General features: G+C 36.5%; 1 protein-coding gene across 1 annotated transcript in view; it reads right to left on the bottom strand.

Annotated features, from left to right (window-relative positions):
* LOC102180820 (ATP-binding cassette sub-family A member 3-like) overlaps positions 1 to 20,280 on the bottom strand; it is a 260,388-nt gene that overhangs the window by 31,335 nt on the left and 208,773 nt on the right. Inside the window, exons 28-30 of the mRNA XM_018039866.1 lie at positions 4,717 to 4,904; positions 4,115 to 4,285; positions 3,522 to 3,712 (exon numbers count right to left, since the gene is read on the bottom strand). Of these exons, the coding sequence (XP_017895355.1) occupies positions 3,522 to 3,712; positions 4,115 to 4,285; positions 4,717 to 4,904 (550 nt within the window). The remainder of the gene's footprint in view (positions 1 to 3,521; positions 3,713 to 4,114; positions 4,286 to 4,716; positions 4,905 to 20,280) is intronic.

The following is a 20,280-nucleotide window of genomic DNA, read 5'->3' as shown; positions in this document are numbered from 1 at the left end:
AGAGATCATTCTATCATTTTTGAGATTGCATCCAAGTACTGCATTTGGGACTCTTTGTTGACTATGATGGCTACTCCATTTCTTCTAAGGGATTCTTGCCCACAGTAGTAGATATAATGGTCATCTGAGTTGAATTCACCCATTCCAGACCATTTCAGTTTGCTGATCCCTAAAATATTAGTGTTCACTCTTGCCATCTCCTGCTTGACCACTTCCAGTTTACCTTGATTCATAGACCTAACATTACAGGTTCCTATGCAATATTGCTTGCTACAGCATTATTGTTCCATCACCAGTCACATCCACAACTGGGTATTGTTTTTGCTTTGGCTTCATGTCTTCATTTTTGCTGGGGTTATTTCTTCACTGATCTCCAGGAGCATATTGGGCACCTACCAACCTGGGGAGTTCATCTTTCAGAATCCTATCTTTTTACCTTTTCATACTGTTCATGGAGTTCTCAAGGCAATAATACTGAAGTGGTTTGCCTTTTCCTTCTACAGTGGACCATGTTTTGTCCTCTAGCTTAATGGTTCTTTCCTCAGCCGTGTCCAGTCTACTGAAACCATCAAAGACATTCTTCATTTCTGTTAGATTTTTGATCTCTAACATTTCTTCTTGGTCCTTTCTTAGGATTTCCACTTGTCTGCCTACATTGCTCATTTGTTCCTGAATTCTGTCTACTTTGTCCATTATAGCACTTGGTATATCAATTATAGTTGTTTTCAATTTCAGGACTGACAATTCAAACATCCTTGTCATATCTGGCTCTAACATTGCTCTATGTCTTCAAACTGTGTTTTCTTATATTTTGGTGTTCTTTGTATTTTTTTTTTTTTTGATAGCCAGGCTTCCTGGGAAGGAGAATGGCTATAAATAGGCATTTTGTAATGTGGTGATGAGGGCTTCCCTGATGGCTTAGTGGTAAAAAATCTGCATGCCAAAGCAGCAGACATGGGTTCTATCCCTGGGTCAGGAAGATCCCCTGGAGAAGGAAATCACAATCCACTCCAGTATTCTTGTGTGGGGAATCCCATAGATAGAGAAATATGGCAAGCTACAGTCCATGGGTTTGCAAAGAGTTGGACGCAACTTAGTGATTAAACAACAAGAAATCTGGTGACGAGTTGTTGGGGAGAGGAAGTGTGCTATAGGCTGTGTATATCTCAATTCAGTGAGCCCATGCCTCTGCACTGTGAACTTTACAAGTGTTCTTCAGTTCTTTCTCCTCTCTTTTGTGCAGCACGATGGCTGAGAGTTGGCTGGAACCTCTCTGACGTCATTTAGGCTCTGATAATACCCTGGAGCCTTGTTAAGGTCCTGGAGGTAAATATCACAATATGTAGGAAACCTCCATAACTGGCCCCTCTGGGGTGGTTACCCTTTAGAGGTGTCCACACAGTACTTTCAGCAATTCAATTGCAATTCAGGTTTTCCCACCTTGGCACTGGTTGCCCTTGGAGTTTCTGTTAGACATTCTCTGATCTGGTAATCCGTGATTCCCTGTATTTGCCTATCTGTCCAATATTGGCTGCAGTGGTTTGCCCTTACTTCTTTTTCAGATCCTAGGAAGATTTGTTGATTTTTTAGTTTGTTAAGCTTTTTACTTGTTACTAGGGCAGAATGTCAGTTTTTAACCTTCTTACATTCTGGGCTGGCAGCTAAAGCATTTGTTCATTTTTGAAGGTCCTTGCTTAGTGGGAATCTTAGATTAAGCTTCTCACACTGCAGTGGGTTCAAAGTTATATCAGTACTGGTATTGAAATATGTTTCAAGGAAAACCAATTTTTGCATTTTATTATCGTCTCTATCAGGTTTTAGCTTGATAATTTTTTTCTGTTCTGTTTTGGTTCTTTGAATTTTTTTCTCCCCTTTTTCTGAGTCTAAGCAAATAATTAGAAGCATGTTTACTTTATGTTTTCCAATATGTATTTTTATTTTAATAGTGGTACATTTCTGAGAGAATAATCTGTCATGCTGTAGAAAGAGGAACTATTTTCTCTGTGGCCTTTTAAAAAAATGAATGATGTCTTAAATTCTTTGCCACTAGAGGGAAGCATTTAATTGAAACAGTCTTCTAATTCCTACAGATAATTTTAGGCTGAAATGTATATTTAAGTTGCCTTTCACATGTTATAGTTCTTTCTTTATTCCTTTTCTGGATAATTTTTATGCATAGGTCCCGTACGTAAAGGGACCATCCTTTCTAGTTTGTTATCTTTAAATGGGGAAGTTTTATTTGAAATAGCTAATTTGCTCAAGGATAGCATGGGGAAAGATTGCCAGTTCAGTAACTTTCCATACGTAGTTTCACATCCAAGCTATTGTGTTCATCACCTCTTTTAAGACAAGTTTGGCCTCAGTTTTTTGTGTCCTCTATTACCTTCAAGTTAAACAGGATATTGGAATGGCTCATAGTATGTATGTATATATATATATATATATATATATGCTTCTGTGTGGTTAATTATCTTCAACACTGCATACAAAAAATCCTCCACAAATCTTTCCATATGAATGAATGGCTAAACGAATATCCAACTGGCCTGATGGACATATTTATTAGAATATTCTAATATAATTAATACTAAATTAATGATCTTTCCTACATTATGGTTCTTCCTCTCTAATTGATCATTCCCCCCCCCCCCCAACTGCCTCTCTCTCTCTCTCTCTCTCTCTCTCTCTAAGTTGCTTCAGTTGTATCCGACTCTGTGTGACCCCATAGACGGCAGCCCACCAGGCTCCCCCGTCCTTGGGATTCTCCAGGCAAGAACACTGGAGTGGGGTGCCATTGCGTTCTCTTCTCTCTCTCTCTCTCTCTCATTTCCTATAATTTCTTCCTCTCCATGCTTACTGTCACTTCCTTAGTGCAGGCCAATACCATTTATTGCTTTATCATTGTTATAGACTCCATGCTTTTAAACATGCATCCTAACCATCTGGCTACCACACTGTTGATAGAGTGATCATTCAAGTTAAAGACTACAAATAAAGTAGTGAGAGTACAAATAAATAGAAGCTGGCTATAAATTTGTTTATCATGGGCACAGAGAGGCACTTGCTGAAATTAGTACACAAAGGCTGAATAAATTTTTATGTCAAACATCCAGTTCATTTCCTTGAAAGAAGAAAAGGGGATTTGCATTTCATAAACATTGCCTGACTCAGTAATCAGGGAATGGCAGAGGAAAGATGCTCAAACAGAAGGGAAACCTTAAAAATTATCAAGGGTAAAAAATAGAGACTTAACTTCAATAATTTAACTCTAAATGAATAAACTTGAATGGATGTATCTTACTAGTTAATTCCTACAAGAGACTGGTGAGAACCTCTGCTATTTTGAGAAAGCTTCTTAGCATAATCAGGGATAAATTTATAGAAAAATTATTTCTAAAGGAGCCTAATATAAAAGCTCAATAAACATCAATTATTCATGGAAAAAAGGTATTGAGTACATGCAGCAGAACAACATACGTGACTTAAAAACAATTTTCACAAGTAAGCCCTATCTACATTACCTGGGAAATTTGTCTCAATGAATTTTTTGAACTCCTCTAGTTTATCTTCATTATCATCAATGTTAATCTTTGCTGTCAGAGTATATATATTACCAAACTTGTTCTTGAGGTGACGTGGGCTGCCTAGGCACTTGAACTTCCCCTTTACCATGATGGCCAGTCTGGTACAAAAGGCCTCACATTCTTCCATGCTAGAGGCACAAAGGATATATGAATGAAGAGACTCCCTCTCAGAAGCAAAATTTTATATTTCAAAACAGAGCTACGATTATAAGGTAACACTTATAGTAAGAAGGCTTTATATTGCAAGTGATCATTACTAAGACAATATTTGGAAAGAGGAGATTTAAAGATTCAAAGCAGTTGATTTCTAAATTCACAAGAGAAACACTTCCCTGACTTCCTACCTTCTACCAAGTCTGGATTTCAGAACTTAACTGAGTATTCTAGATTTTACCCAGGAATCAGCATTTGCTCACAGTCCCTCTTATGTACGTCACGTACTTAGACAAGTTCACTGACATATCCCTGACTCAAACTAATTCTCTCTTATACACTTCTAACTTTCATCCAAGTTTCCTAATGGGTCATACCTGTGGGAAGATATGACGATAGCTTTGCCACTATTACATGTCCATGTAACTGTGTCCCACATTTGGCGCCTGGCTACTGGGTCCATGCCAGTAGATGGTTCATCCAGGAAAACAACTGAGGACTTTCCCATTAGGGCAATAGCAGTATTCAATTTACGTTTGTTTCCTCCACTTTATTGTCAAAGAAGGAGAGGAAAGTGCAGGAGAAAGAAGAAATAAGGTTATCATTAATTCAACAGAATTAGCTCATATGTCCACAATGCTGTGTATACACCAACTCATTTTCATTGAAATGACTTTTGGAGGGGTATGCTTTTTAGCATCATCAACAAATATTTTTGTTTTGAAGAGATAAATAACCATAGGGATACAGGAATGAATGTGTTCTTTTTGAAATGCAAAGGCTACAGATCATGTCTGCAAAAGGTTAATTTCATACAAATGTGATCTGCATCTGAACCCTGACGGGAAGTAAGGCTATGTCACCGTCATTGCTTCTGTGTGATAGAGTTGTCAGGTTGAGTTTACAGGCATTCATTCTAAACAGCAGAAATACAGATGGGCACTAGGCAGCTTAATAAATAAGCAGCATAATGTCTTACCTGTATGTGTGGACCAGCTTGTCAGCATGGGTTTCCATGTGCATTGAACACAAAAAGGTTTCAACATACATGCCAATGTCTGGCTCAGGAACACCCCGCAGCCTGGCGTACATGATCAGCACTTCCCGACCTGTCATGTGGCTCAGCGTGGGGTCAGATTGAGGGCAATAGCCAATTCTTGACCTAATCTGAATCAAGAGGGTAATTCATAAGCAATAAACCTAAGTTGATTATTCCATTGAACATACAGTAACATGGATGAGAGAGAAAACCTGAAGTTTCTAGCCCATGCCAGCAAGAAGATGTGATACTCATAGAGCTCTGAATAAGAATTATTTCTTTTTCAGTCTAAAGAAACTTTACACCTGGAACCCACTGTAGTAAAATGGAATACTAATATCCCTCACTGGAATTTTCAGTACATATCTATTGTGCACTGCAATGCACCCAAGATAACTCTTTGTTAGATGAAATTGCATATTCAAATATCACTAGGAAAGAGCCATTCAATTAAATCTATTAAAATAATGTATAGAATTTCACTTCCAGTAGTAGCCAGTAACTTCTATTGAGCCAACTATCCCACAGATGAAAATTATCATATACATTATATATATCTTCTATGGGCTTCCCTGGTGGCTCAGATGGTAAAGAATCTGGCTGCAATGTGGAAGATCCAGGCTCAATCCCTGGATTCAGAAGATCCTATGGAGAAGGAAATGGTTACCCACTCCAGTGTTCTTGCCTGGAGAATTCCATGGACAAAGAAGCCTGGTGGGCTATTGTCCATGGGGTCACAAGGAGTCAGACATGACTGAGCGACTAACACATATCCTTACATATTGAGTTGGCAAAAATGTTCATTCAGGTATTTCCATACCATCTTACAGGAAAACCCAAACAAACTTTTTGACCAATTCAATATATATAAATACAATAATAAATAAGTTTAGCTATATTGAAATAAAAAGCTTCTGTACAACAAAGGAAACCATCAGTAAAATGAAAGGGCAACCTACCAAATGGAAGAAAATATTTGTGGATTATATACCTGATAAGGGGTTAATATCCAACATATAAAAGAACTCATACAACTCAACATCAAAAAGACAAACAATCTGATTTAAAAAATAGGCATAGGACCTGAATAGACATTTTTCCAAAGGAGATATACAGAAGGCCATCAGGTACCTGAAAAGGTTCTCAACATCATTAATCATTTGGGGAAATGCAAATTAAAACCACAATGAGCGTTCACCTCACACCTGTTAAAATGGCTATTATCCAAAAGATAAGAGATAACAAATGCTGGTGAGGATGTGGAGAAAAGGGAACTCTTGTGCACTGTTGGTGAAATGTAAATTAGTGTAGCCACTATTGAAAATAGCATGGAGATTAAAAATAGAAGTATCGTATGATTCAGCAGTTCCACTTCTGGGTAGGAAAAAAATGAAGGAAGGAAATGAAAATCCTCCCTAACTCAAAAAGATATTTGCACCCCTACATTCAATGCAGCATTATTTACAATAGCCAAGACATAGAAACAACCTGTCGATATATGAATGGATAAAGAAGGTGTGGTATATCTATACAACGGAATATTACTTTAGCCATAAAAGAACATTATTTTACTTTACTTCATTAAAGAATAAATCTTTGAACCTTTCTCAGAAATTATGATTGTTTCAGTTTTTTCTATTCTGTTTCTTCTGAGGTCAGTTTTAATAATTTGTATGTAACTAGAAAATTAGTTTTATTAAAGATTTAAATTTTATTTGCATGAAGTTGGATCAAGTACTTTGTGTTTCTTATAATTTCTTTTCAATATATTTGTGTTCCCTCTCTTTTTTAATAAGTTCATCCATTTCTTTATTTTTACAGTTCTAGTTTTGACTTCTTAGTTGGTTGGCTCTATATTTTTATATATTAATTTATGTACTTGTCAGCATTTATACTTTTATATGCTTTCCTTCCATTAATTTTTTTCTGAGACAGGTGTTTATAAGCTGTTTATTTTTATTCTTTTTAAAATTGAAATGCATATATATGATTTTTATTCAATTTTTTAAATTTTTATTTTTTATTCAATTGTAATCAGAGAATATATATTTTTATACTTGGAAAAACTGTTTTTCAAATGTATGGCATAAAAATATCCATACTCACAAATGAATTATTTTTGAGAGATATAGAATTTGATATGTATCAATCATGTTTACCATATTGACTATTGATTAAGTTGCTTATGTATTTTTTGTTTTTATTTATTTTCTACTGACATGGTCTGTCTTAGACTAAAAGAACAGAATTAAACATTTCATATATTGGGTTGGCCAGAAAATTCCTTCCTTTTTAAAGTAAAAATAAAAGACATATTTTTCATTTTTACCAAGAACTTTATTGAACAATGTATTCACCAATTTGTTCCATTACCTTCTGCTATTTTTCAAGCAACTTCATAATTCCATCTTCCCAAAACTTTTTATTTTTTTGAGCAAAGAACATTTCCAGGTACCTTTTACAGTCTCCCAAGGAACTGAAATTTTTTCCATTAAGAGAATTTTGTAAAAACTGAAATAGATGAAAATCTGAAGGTGCAAAGTCTGGTGAATACCATGGGTGAATCAGAACTTCCCAGCCACACTGTAACCACTAGTTTTGACATGGTTATCAAAGAAACATGTGGTCTTGCATTATCCTGATGGAAGGTTATGCCTAATTCTGGATGCCTTTCATGGAGTTCTGCCTTTAGTTGGTCTAATTGGGAAAACTATTTTTTGGAATTAATCACTTGATTTTCCAAAAAGAGCTCATAATACTCCCTTCCAATCCCACCATATACACATCACTTTCTTTACATCAAGACCAGCCTTTGGTGAGGTTGGTAGTGGTTTATTTCACTTGCTTAAGATCTCTTCTATTCCACATTATTGTACAGTATCCACTTTTCATCATCTGTCACAATTTGTTTTAAAAGCAAAATGTCATTACATTTTGGTAGAGAATCACGTGCAGAAATATGGTCAAGTTTTTTTTTTTTTTTTGCTTAACTTACATGTAACCCAAACATCAAAGCAATTAATATAACCAAGCTGGTGGAAATGATTTTCAATACTTAATTTAGTTATTTTGAGTATTTGGCTATATCACCCATGGTACAACATTGATTGTTCTCAATTAATGTCTTGATTTGATCTCTGTCAACTTCAACTGACCTACCCGACTATGGACCATTGTCCATGAGAAATCTTCAGTATGAAACTTTGCAAACCACTTCTGATACTTAAAAAAAAATTCTAGAAGGCATTTATTATCTCTGCCCAGGGAGATAGATAGGACTTAATATTTTCTGTAAAGGAGAAGGTTCCCATTAAAATTGTTTTGTCACAGGAGGTAAAGATATCAGATAAGGTTTGGTGCAAAATTCTCTAGTTTTGCTAATTTACCTGGAGACATATATATATTTTTTTCATTTAAGATTTGTGCCGCAATCATGTTTCCCTGTTGCAACACAGTTTTTGTAATTTTCACAATTTTTCCTGGTTGTTTTTTCTCTCTCCAATCTTTATTTTTCTTTAATATACCTATTTAATTGAAGTATAGTTGACTTACAATGCTTCAAGTAAACAGCAGGGTGATTCAGCCAGACATATACCCATTTATTATTTTCCAGATTTTCTCCATTATAGGCTACTATGAGATATTGACTATATTTCCCTGTGCTACACAGTAAATATTTGTTGCTTGTTGCTTATCTATTTTTTAAATTAGAAATCTAACATTCTATTTATATTAATCAAACAAGTGAAGTCAAATGGCAAAATTTTTTAGTTAAAAATGGTAACTTTTCTGAAATATATGTATATTATACATACTATTTATATATATATAAACAAAAGCTTTTATACTACACTTGGTAAAGGTTTAGGAAAGAACATTAAAGAAAAAGAAGAGATGAAGAAATTGGAAAACAAACTAAATGAAACAGAATATGAGATAGAAAATGTGAAACAAACTAGATAAAAGTAAAAGATCACCATATAGTCCAGCTGTTTTTAAACACGTCTACTAATTAGAAATATATCTGAAGATTTGGAGAAAAAATTTTGTATTTTTCAAAAAATTCCAAGATAATGTTGATATGCACTTGGATTTTAAGAAGTGATTATAGGTTTTTCTATTAAATCATAGTTTTGGTTTATATAAAATTCTATTTTTTAATTGACCAGTCATGATACAATGGTAAGTGAGTAATAGTTGCACAATCACAATAGTAAAAAATGTTTATCAGTTTTCACAACCAACAGCCAGATGAAAAATAAAAGAATTACAATCGCAAACCACAATGGGAACATGATTAACCTAACAATATAAAATAATTACATACATTTTTGGAGTGGTGTCAAGCAGTGATGTGGTAAGTGGAAATGCATACATGCACATGTTTTCATGCACACAGCCAGTCTATGTCTTTTGGTTGGTGCATCTAATCCATTTACATTTAAGGTAATTATCCATATGTATGACCCTATTAGTTTTCTTAATTGTTTTGGATTTATTATCTGTAGATCTTTTCCTTTTTTTTTTTTTTTTTTTGCCTAGAGAAGTTCTTTTAGCACTGGTTGTAAAGCTGGTTTCAGTTCAGTTCAGTCCCTCAGTCATGTCTGACTCTTTGCAACCCCATGGACAGCAGCATGCCAGGCTTCCCTGTCCATCACCAACTCCCAGAGCTTGCTCAAACTTTTGTCCATCGAGTCAGTGATGCTATCCAACCATCTCATCCTCTGTTGTCCCCTTCTGCCCCTGCCTTCAATCTTTCTCAGTGTGGTGCCGAATTCTCTTAACTTTCACTTGTCTGGAAAGCTGGTGATTTCTCCATCAAATCTGTATGAGAGTCTTGCTGGATAGAGTATTCTTGGTTGTTGGTTCTTCCCATTCATCCGTTTAAATATATCATGCCATTCCCCTTCTGGCTTGTAGAGTTTCTGTCAAGAAATTAGCTTGTAATCTGATGGGCATTCCCTTGTATGTTATTTGCCATTTTTCCCTTGTTACTTTCAATATTTTATCTGTCCCTAATTTTTGTCAGTTTGATTACCATGTGTCTCGGTATGGTCCTCCTTGGATTTATCTTTCCTGGGATTCTCTGCTTCCTGGACTTGGTTGACTACTTCTTTTCCCATGTTAGGGAAGTTTTCAGCTATTATTATCTCTTCAAATATTTTCTCAGGTCCTTTCTCTCTCTCTTTTCCTTCTGGGACCTTTATAATGCCAATGTTGGTGCATTTAATATTGTTCCAGAAGTCTCTTAGACTGTCTTCCTTCTTTTCACTTAAAAAAAAAATTCTGTTCTGCAGAACTGATTTCCACCAGTCTGTACTCCAGGTCAATTGTCCATTCTTCTGCCTCAGTTATTGAGTTACTGATTCCTTTGAGAGTATTATTCATCTCTGTTCTTTAGTCCTTGTAGGTCTTTGGTAAACATTTCTTGCATCTTCTCCATTGTTTTCTTGCGATCTGGATCATCTTCAATACCGTTATTCTGAATATTTTCTGGAAGATTGCCTATCTTCTCTTCATTTATTTATTTTTCTTGGATTTTATCTTGTCCCTTCATCTGGGATATAGCTTTCTGCTTTTTCATCCAGATTAACTTTCTGTGATTTGGTTTTTGTTCTAGTCTCTGTGGGATGATGGCTCTTCTGCTTCTTCTGTCTGCCCTCTGAGGGAGGAGGCTAAGAGATTTGTGTAAGGTTCCTGATGGGAGGGACTGGCAGTGGTAAAAACTGGTCTTGCTCTGGTGAGCAGAGCCTTGGCCAGTGAAGCTTTAATTCCATTATCTGCTGATGGGTGGGGTTGTTATCCCTCCCTGGTAATTTTTTGGCCTGAGGCGACCCAGCCCTTGGGTCTAGGGCTCTATGGTCAGGTTAATGGTGACCTCCAAGAGGGTTTATGCAAAGGCGACCTTTCCAGGAGGCTCACACTACCAGGTAGTTTTGTTTTAGTCCCTTGTGGAGTCACTGCTTCTTTCCTCTGGGTCTTGGTGCACACAAGATTATATCCGTGCTCTTCATTTAAGACTGGAGTCTCATTTCCCCAAGTCCAATGGAAGTCCTATAATCAAATCCTATGGATAGATAGTCAGATTCATAGTCAGATTCCCTGGGATTCCCAGTCCCTTTGTCAAAGCCCCAGGATGGGAAGCCTGATGTAGGGTTCAGAAACTTCACAACAGTGGGAGAACTTCTTTTATGTTAATGTTCTCTGGTTTGTGGGTCATCCACCAAGTGGGTATGGGATTGGACTTTTATCGTGATTGTGCCCCTCCTACAAACCTGCTATGGCCACTTTTTTGTCTTTGGATGTAGGGTATATTTTTTGGTGGGTTCCAGCATTCTCCTGAAGCTTCCCAGGTAGTGCTAGTGGTAAAGAATCCACCTGCCAATGCAGGAGACACGAGAGACTTGGGTGATTCTGGTTCAATCCCTGGGTCAGGAAGTTCACCTGGAGAAGGGAATGGGACCCCACTCCAGCATTTTTGTCTGTAAAGTCCCATGGACAGAAGTGTTTGGCAGGCTACAGTCCATGGGATCACAAAGAGTAGACACAACTGAGCAATGTACTATGCTGGACCCAGAACAGGTGAAATAACTCAGTGTGTAACTCAATGAAACTATGAGCCATACCGTGCAAGGCCACTCAAGATGGAAAGGTCATGGTGGAGAGTTCTGACAAAATGTGGACAACTGGAGAAGGGATTGGCAAATCCCTTCAGTATTCTTGCCTTGAGAACCCCATGAACAGTGTGAAAAGGCAAAAAGATAGGACACTGAAAGATAATCCCACAGATCAGTAGGTGTTCAATATGTTACTGGGGAAGAACTGAGAAATATTTCCAAAAAGAATGAAGAGGCTTTGAACCAAAGAGGAAACGATACCTAGCTTTAGATACGTCCAGTGGTAAAGGTAAATATGATGCTGTAAAGGACAGTATTGCATAGGAACCTGGAATATTAGGTCCATGAATGAAAGTAAATTGGATGTAGTCAAACCAGAGATGGCAAGTGTGAACATTGACATTTTAGAAATCAGTGAACTAAAATGGATGGGAATGGGTGAATTTAATTCAGATGACCATTATATCTACTACTGTAGGCAAGACTCCCTTAGAAGAAATGGAGTAGCTCTCATAGTCAACAAAATAGTTCAAAACAGTGTTTGGGTGCAATCTCAAAAAAGGACAGAGTGATCTTGGTTCATTTCTAAGGCAAACCATTCAACATCATAGTAATCCAAGTCTATGTCCCACCACTAATGTCAAAGAAGTTGAAGTTGAACAGTTCTATGAAGACCTACAAAATCTTCTAGAACTAACAGCAAAAAAGGTGTCCTTTTCATCATAGGGGACTGGAATGCAAAGATTGGAAGTCAAGAGACACCTGGAGTTAACAGGCAAGCTTGGCCTTGGAGTATGAAATGAAGCAGACCACAGGCTAATGAGTTTTGCCAAAAGAACAACCTCATCACAGCAAATACCCACTTACAACTACATAAGAGATGACTCTACACATGGATATCAGATGGCCAATACAAAAATCAGATTGATTATATTCTTTGCCGCTGACGATGGAGAAGTTTTCTATGGTCAGCCATAACAAGACTGGAAGCTGACTATGGTCTAAGATCATGAGCTCTTTATTGCAAAATTCAGGCTTACATTGAATAAAGTGGGGAAAACCACTATGTCATTCAGGTATGACATAAATCAAATCTCCTATGATTACACTGTGGAAGTGACAAAAACATTCAAGGGATTAGATCTGATAAACAGAGTGACTGAAGACTATGGACGGAGGTTCATAATATTGTATAAGGGGTGGTAACCAAAACCATCTCTAAGAAAAAGAAATGCAAGAAGACACAATGGTTGTCTGAGGATGCCTTAGAAAAATCTGTGAAAAGAAGAGAAGCAAAAGGCAAAGGAGTAAAGGAAAGATATACGCATCTGAATGCGGAGTGCAAAAGAATAGCAAGGAGAGACAAGAAAGCCTTCTTATGTGAACAATGCGAAGAAATAGAGGAAAACAATAGAATGGGAAAGATTAGTGATCTCTTCAAGAAAATTAGAGATACTAAGGGAAAATTTCATGCAAAGATGGGCACAATAAAGGACAGAAACAGTAAGGAACTAACAGAAGCAGAAGAGATTAAGAAGAAGTGGCAAGAATACACAGAAGAATTATACAAAAAAGGTCTTAATGACCCAGATAACTATAATGGAGCTGGCATTTACCTAGAACCAGACAATCTAGAGTGCAAAGTCAAGTGGGCCTTTGGAACCATTATTAAGAACAAAGCTAGTGGAGGTGATGGGATTTCAGCTGAGCTACTTCAAATCTGAAAAGATGCTGCTGTGAAAGTGCTGCACTGAATATGCCAGCAAATTTGGAAAACTCAGCAGTGGCCACAGGACTGAAAAAGGTCAGTTTTCATTCTAATCCCAAAGAAGGGCAATGCCAAAGAATGTTCAAACTACCCCACAATTGCACTCATCTCACAAGCTAGCAAGGTGATGCTCAAAATCCTTCAAGCTTGGTTCAGCAGTAGGTGAACCAAGAACTTCCAGATGTACAAACTGTATACAGAAAAGGCAGAGGAACCAGAGATGAAATTGGCAACATCCATTGGATATTAGAAAATGCAAGAGAGTTCTGGAAAACATCTACATCTGCTTCATTGACTATGCTAAAGCCTTTGACTATGGATCATAGACAAGCTGTGGTAAATTCTTAAAGAGATGGGAATACCAGACCACCTTACCTGCCTCCTGAAAAACCTGTATGCAGGTCAGGAGGCAACAGTGAGAAGTGGACATGGAATAGCAGTCTGGTTCAAAGCTGGGAAAAGAATATGTCAAGGCTGTATATTGTCTCTGTGCTTATTTAACTTTTACGAAGAGTACATCATGCAAAATGCCAGGCTGGATGAATCACAAGCTGGAATCAAGGTTGTTGGGAGAAATATGAATCTTAGACATGCAGATGATACCACCCTAATGGCAAAAAGTGGAGAGGCACTAAAGAACCTCTTGATGAAGGTGAAAGAGGAGCTTGAAAAAGCCGGCTTGAAACTCAACATTAAAAACCTAGGATCATGGCATCTGGTCATATCACTTCAAGTCAAATAGATGGGGAAAAAGTGCAAACAATGACAGACTTTATTTTTTCTTGAGCTCCAAATCACTGCAAGCATGACTTCAGCCATGAAATTAAAAGACGCTTGCTCTTTGGAAGAAAAACTATGACAAACTTAGAATATTAAAAAGCAGAGACATCATTTTTCTGACAAAGGTCCATGTAGTGAAAGCTATGGTTTTTCCAGTAGTCATGTAATGATGGTAAGAGTTGGACCATAAAGAAGGCTAAATGCCAAATGACTGATGCTTTTGAACTATGGTGTTGGAGAAGACTCCTGAGAGTCCCTTGGACAACAAGGACATCAAACCAGTCGATCCTAAAGGAAATCAACCCTGAATATTCATTGGTGAGATCGATGCTTCAGGTGAAGCTCAAATACTTTGACCACGTGATACAAAGAGCTGACTCATTGGAAAAGACCCTGATGCTGGGAAAGACTGAGGGAAGGAGGAGAAGGTGGTGACAGAGGATGAGATGTTTGGATGGCATCACCAATTGAATGGACGTGAGTTTCAGCAAACTCCAGGAGATAGTGAAGGACAGGGAAATCTGGTATACTGCAGTCCATGGGGTGGCAAAAAGTCAGACACGACTGAGTGGCTGAACAACAACAAAGCATTCTCCTGTCTATGGTTGTTCAACAGCTAGTTGTGATTTTAGTGCTCTGGCAGGGGAAGATGAGTGCACTTCCTTTCACTCTGCCATACTGAACCAGAAGTTCTGACACATTTGATCAATCATAGCACTTCATACACTGCACAAATCTTTTCTTGCATTTCAGTAGTGTTTTTACTTTTCTTGAAATAACAAAGAAAATTATGCTAAGAATATTCCTTTTTTCTTCCTTCTTCAATATTAAAGTAGCTATACAAAAATTCACCAATTTTGAAAAGTTTTTGTTTTTTTAAAATGCACTAAGAAGGAAAAGAAATAAAAGGAATCCAGATTGGAAAAGAAGTGAAACTTTCACTGTTTGCAGATGACATGATCCTCTACATGGAAAATCCTAAAGACACCACCAAAAAATTACTAGAGCTAATCAATGAATATAGAGAAGGAAATGGCAACCCACTCCAGTATTCTTGACTGGAGAGTCCCATGGATGGAGGAGCATGGAGGGCTGCAGTCCATGGGGTCACACAGAGTCAGACATGACTGAAGTGACTAAGTAGCAGCAGCAGCAATCAATGAATATAGTAAACTTTCAGGATATAAAATTAATACACAGAAATCCCTTGCATTCTATACACTAACAATGAGAAAACAGAAAGAGAAATTAAGGGAAAAAAATCCCATTCACTATTGCAATGAAAAGAATAAGATTCTTAGGAATAAATTTACCTAAAGAGACAAAAGATCTATCTATCTATCTATCTATCTATCTATCTATCTATCTATCTATCTAAAACTATAAAACACTGGTGAGAGAAATCAAAGATGATACAAGTAGATGGAGAAATATACCATGTTCCTGGATTGGAAGAATCAAGATAGTGAAAATGACTATACTACCCAAAGCAATCAATAGATTCAATGCAATCCCTATCAAGCCACCAAAGGTATTTTTCACAGAACTAGAACAAATAATTTCAAAATTCATATGGAAACACAAAATCCTCGAATAGCCAAAGCAATCTTAAGAAAGACTAATGGAACTGGAGGAATCAACCTGCCTGACTTCAGACTATACTACAAAGCTACAGTCATCAACACAGTATGGTACTGACACAAAGACAGAAATATAGATCAGTGGAAAAAAATAGAAAGCCTAGTGATAAGCCCACGCACCTATGGACACCTTATCTTTTACAAAAGAGGCAAAAATATACAGTGGAGGAAAGACAATCTCTTTAACAACTGGTGCTGAGAAAACTGGTCAACCACATGTAAAAGAATGAAACTAGAATACTTTCTAACACTATACACAAAAATAAACTCAAAATGGATCAAAGATCTACATGTAAGACCAGAAATTATAAAACTCTTAGAGGAAAACATAGGCAGAACACTCTCTGACATAAATCACAGCAAGATCCTTTATGACCCACCTTCCAGAGTAATGGAAATAAAAATAAACAAATGGGACCTAATTAAACATAAAAGCTTTTACACAACGAAGGAAACTATAAGCAAGGTGAAAAGGCAGCCTTCAGAATGGGAGAAAATAATAGCAAATGAAGCAACTGACAAAGAATTCATCTCTAAAATACAAGCAACTCATGCAGCTCAATACCAGAAAAATAAACGACTCAATCCAAAAATGGGCCAAAAAATTCAAACAGACATTTCTCCAAAGAAGACATACAGATGGCTAACAAACACATGAAAAGATGTTAAACATCACTCATTATCAGAGAAATGCAAATCAAAACCACAATGAGGTACCATCTCAGGCCAATCAGAATGGCTGCTATCACAAAATCTACAAACAATAAACGCTGGAGAGGGTGTAGAGAAAAGGGAACCCTCTTACACTGTTGGTGGAAATGCAAACTAGCACAGCTGCTATGCAGAACAGTGTGGAGATTCCTTAAAAAACCAGAGATATAAGTGCCATATGATCCAGCAATCCAACTGCTGGGCATACACACCTAAGAAACTAGAATTGAAAGAGTCACATGTACCCCAAAGTTCATTGCAGCACTGTTTCCGATACCTAGGATATGGAAGCAACCTAGATGTCCATTGGCAGACAAATGGATGAGGAAGTTGTGGTACATATACATAATGGAATATTACTCAGCTATAAAAAAGAACATTTGAGTCAGTTCTAATAAAGCGGATGAAACTGGAGCCTATTATACAGAGTGAAGTAAGCCAGAAAGAGAAACACCAATACAGTGTATTAATGCATATATATGGAATTTAGAAAGATGGTGATGTTGACCCTATATGCAAGACAGCAAAAGAGACACATGTTAAGAACAGACCTTTGGACTCTGTGGGAGAAGGCGAGGGTGCGACAATATGAGAGAATAGCACTGAAACACGTATATTACCATATGTAAAATTGATGACCAGTGAAAATTCAATGAGTGAGGCAGGGGACCCAAAGCTGGTGCTCTGGGACAACCCAGAGGGATGGGATGAGAGAGGAGGTCAGGATGGAGGGACACATATACACCCATGGCTGATTCATGTCGATGTATGGCGAAAACCACCACAATATTGTAAAGAAATTAGCCTCCAATTAAAATAAATGAATTTTAAAAAATAAAAAATAAAATGCACACTGATATGATAGCTGTCACAGTACAATCTAATAAAAGTATTTTGAATGAAGTTAAAGACAACTAAGCACTACTAGAGCCATCTTACTAGCCCAGTGAACCTTTTGACCCATCCAATATTACTTGTTTTTCTTTTCAGATCTCCTATATTTTCTGCCTTAGGGAGGTTGTTTCTGTGTCATTTGGTGCAAAAACTATTTGTAACTTTTTCATTTCCCTTATAAATGTTACCTCTTAGCATTAGTGCCCCTCTTGCCATGTTTGATGCTTTTAGGCTAGCATTCCAACTTGTTTTATAATAAGGCTGATTCTCCTTTTATTTTTTTCCTAGTATTGATAAAGGCTTATGTTGTCAAGGCTATGGTTTTTCCAGTGGTCATGTATGGATGTGAGAGTTGGACTGTGAAGAAAGCTGAGCGCCGAAAAATTGATGCTTTTGAACTGTGGTGTTGGAGAAGACTCTTGAGAGTCCCTTGGACTGCAAGGAGATCCAACCAGTCCATTCTAAAGGAGATCAGCCCTGGGTGTTCATCGGAAGGACTGATGCTAAAGCTGAAACTCAAATACTTTGGCCACCTCATGTGAAGAGTTGACTCATTGGAAAAGACCTTGATGCTGGGAGGGATTGGGGGCAGGAGGAGAAGGGGACAACAGAGGATGAGATGGTTGGATGGCATCACCGGCTTGATGGACATGAATTTGAGTGAACTCCGGGAGTTGGTGATGGACAGGGAGGCGTGGCATGCTGCGATTCACGGGGTTGCGAAGAGTCGGACACGACTGAAGTGATGTTGTACAAATGGTATCTTTTATAAATATACATTCACATGTCTTTTAAAATCTTTGAAATTTATTGAGCCTTGTTTTCATCTAACATATAATCAGTTCATCTAAATAAATATTCTTTGAATGAAAAAATAGCATTATTTTCCCTTTGTTGGGTACAATGTTTATATATGTTTTTAGATTAAGCCTGTTAATATTTCTTTTAAAATAGTTTACATTAATGATTTTTAATGTCTTTGTTCTATCATGGTAAAAAAGAAGTATGTTAAAATTAGCTACTATAATCATATAAGTATCTGTTTCTCCTTGAATTCTTCTTTTTTGTTTCATAAATTTTGAGACTGTATTCTTAAACACCTAAAATTTTAAACCATGTTTTTCTGATGAAAACCATGTAGTTACAGTCTTCTGACTGTAGTAATAGCCATTGTAAAGTTTTGTTTTAATATTATGGCATAAAGTAGTCACATTATTATAACATAAAGTCATGTTATAACATAGTCAAATTAATAAATCAAAAGAAAAAAATGAATCATCTAGTTTACTTCTAGACTGTACAAATTAGACTGTACAAGTAACAACATTTTAACTTCATTTACAACATTTGGAACTTGTATCTGGGCATTGCCATATGTATCAATTCTATTTTATAATTCTCATTAATATTATTTTTAAAAAGTACATTGACATTTATTCATATGTTTATAACTTTTATTTTCTTTTCATTCCTCTTTTTAAATTGAATGCCTTTTGTCATGGATCAGTTTTTGTATTCTTGAAGTGTAAATGTTTCATGCTCAATTGTTCAGTTGTGTCCGACTCTGGTGACCTCATGGACTATAGCCCACCAGGCTCCTCTGTCCATGGGACTTTTCAGGCAAGAATATTGAAGTCGGTTGCCATTTCCTATTCTGTAAATGCTTTAGTATTTCCTTTAGCAAGAGTGTGCTGGTAATAAGAAATAATAAATTTTTTTCTCTGAAAAAGGTTATATTTTGTTACCACTCACCACCATATTCTGTTAACAGTTTTGTTAGTGTATAATTGATGTAAAATACATTGCACATATTTAAAGTGAACAATGTGATAACTTTGATAAACATACAAACTGTGAAACCATCACCATAGTCAAGATAGTCAGTGTATCCAACACCCCCAACAGTTTTTGTGTATCCCTTTGTAATCTCTGCCTCCCACTTCTCCTTACCCCCCTACTCTTCAGATAATGACTGATGTACTTTCTGTCACTGAATTAAAGTTTTAAAAAGAATTTCATGAAAAAGGAATCATATAGCATATATATCTTTAATCCAACTTTTTTCACTTGGCATAGTTGCTTTGAGCTTCATCCATATTGTTGCATGCATCCGTAGTTAGTCTATTGTACTGCTGGGTAGTATTCCATTGCATTCTTATACCACAATTTGTTTATCCATTCACCTATGAAGGGACATTTGGATTGTTTCCAATTTGGGGGATATTACCAATAAAAATGCCTTCACTTTTAGAGGATATTTTTGCTGGATATAAAAGTTTTAATCTCACTTCTGAATATTAATGCAAACTCCTAAAAAAAAATACATAGAAATCCAGCAGCCTCCTGAAACCTGATGCCTTTTGAGCAACTAGAGTTTATTCTATGATGCAATAATGAATTAATATTAGAAGATATATATATATATATATATATATATATATAATTTATCCTATTAACAGATGTAAGAAGAAAATAGTAAGACCTTCTCCATGGATACCGAAAAAGCATTTGATGAAATGTAATACTCATTCTTAAAAACACTCAAAAATGAAAATAAATGGCTAATTTATTTACATGATTCATCTAAAAAGAAATCATTGTTGGAAACACAATATCCTAGGCACAACATAAACAATTCTCATAGATCATATATAACAATTAGACAAGGCAACTCCTTAACTGTTGTGGAACAAGATAGAATTATAGCTCCATGACTATGTCTGAAATAAGACAGAGACAAGGATAGTCTCCAATCACAAAAATAATTGAACAACTTTCTTTCTGACTAGCATATGTAACTGGTGCTTTTATTTTGACAATGACACCTGTTACTTTGCTTTAATCTTCCTACCTCTGTTTGAAAATACCAGATTTCCCCTCGTTCCTGCAGCTTCTAATCTCTGTTTCTTTCTAATCTCCAGCAGAAGCTCAAATCCTGTAACAATCCCTTCCCTTCTTACTTAGAGCCCTTCAGTTCTTCTGTCGTGCATTTCCCTTTGCTGCAGCAAGGTAAATAAGCCTAAATTTGTTTGACTACAGGTATGTTTCCCCTGATTTTAGCTAAAGAGTTTTACTATACCAGTGACATATTCAA

Source organism: Capra hircus, chromosome 25 (genome assembly GCF_001704415.2).
Source record: "Capra hircus breed San Clemente chromosome 25, ASM170441v1, whole genome shotgun sequence".
Lineage (NCBI taxonomy): Eukaryota > Metazoa > Chordata > Mammalia > Artiodactyla > Bovidae > Capra > Capra hircus.
Note: the sequence above shows the minus strand (reverse complement) of the source record. Positions and strands in the feature narration are given on the sequence as shown.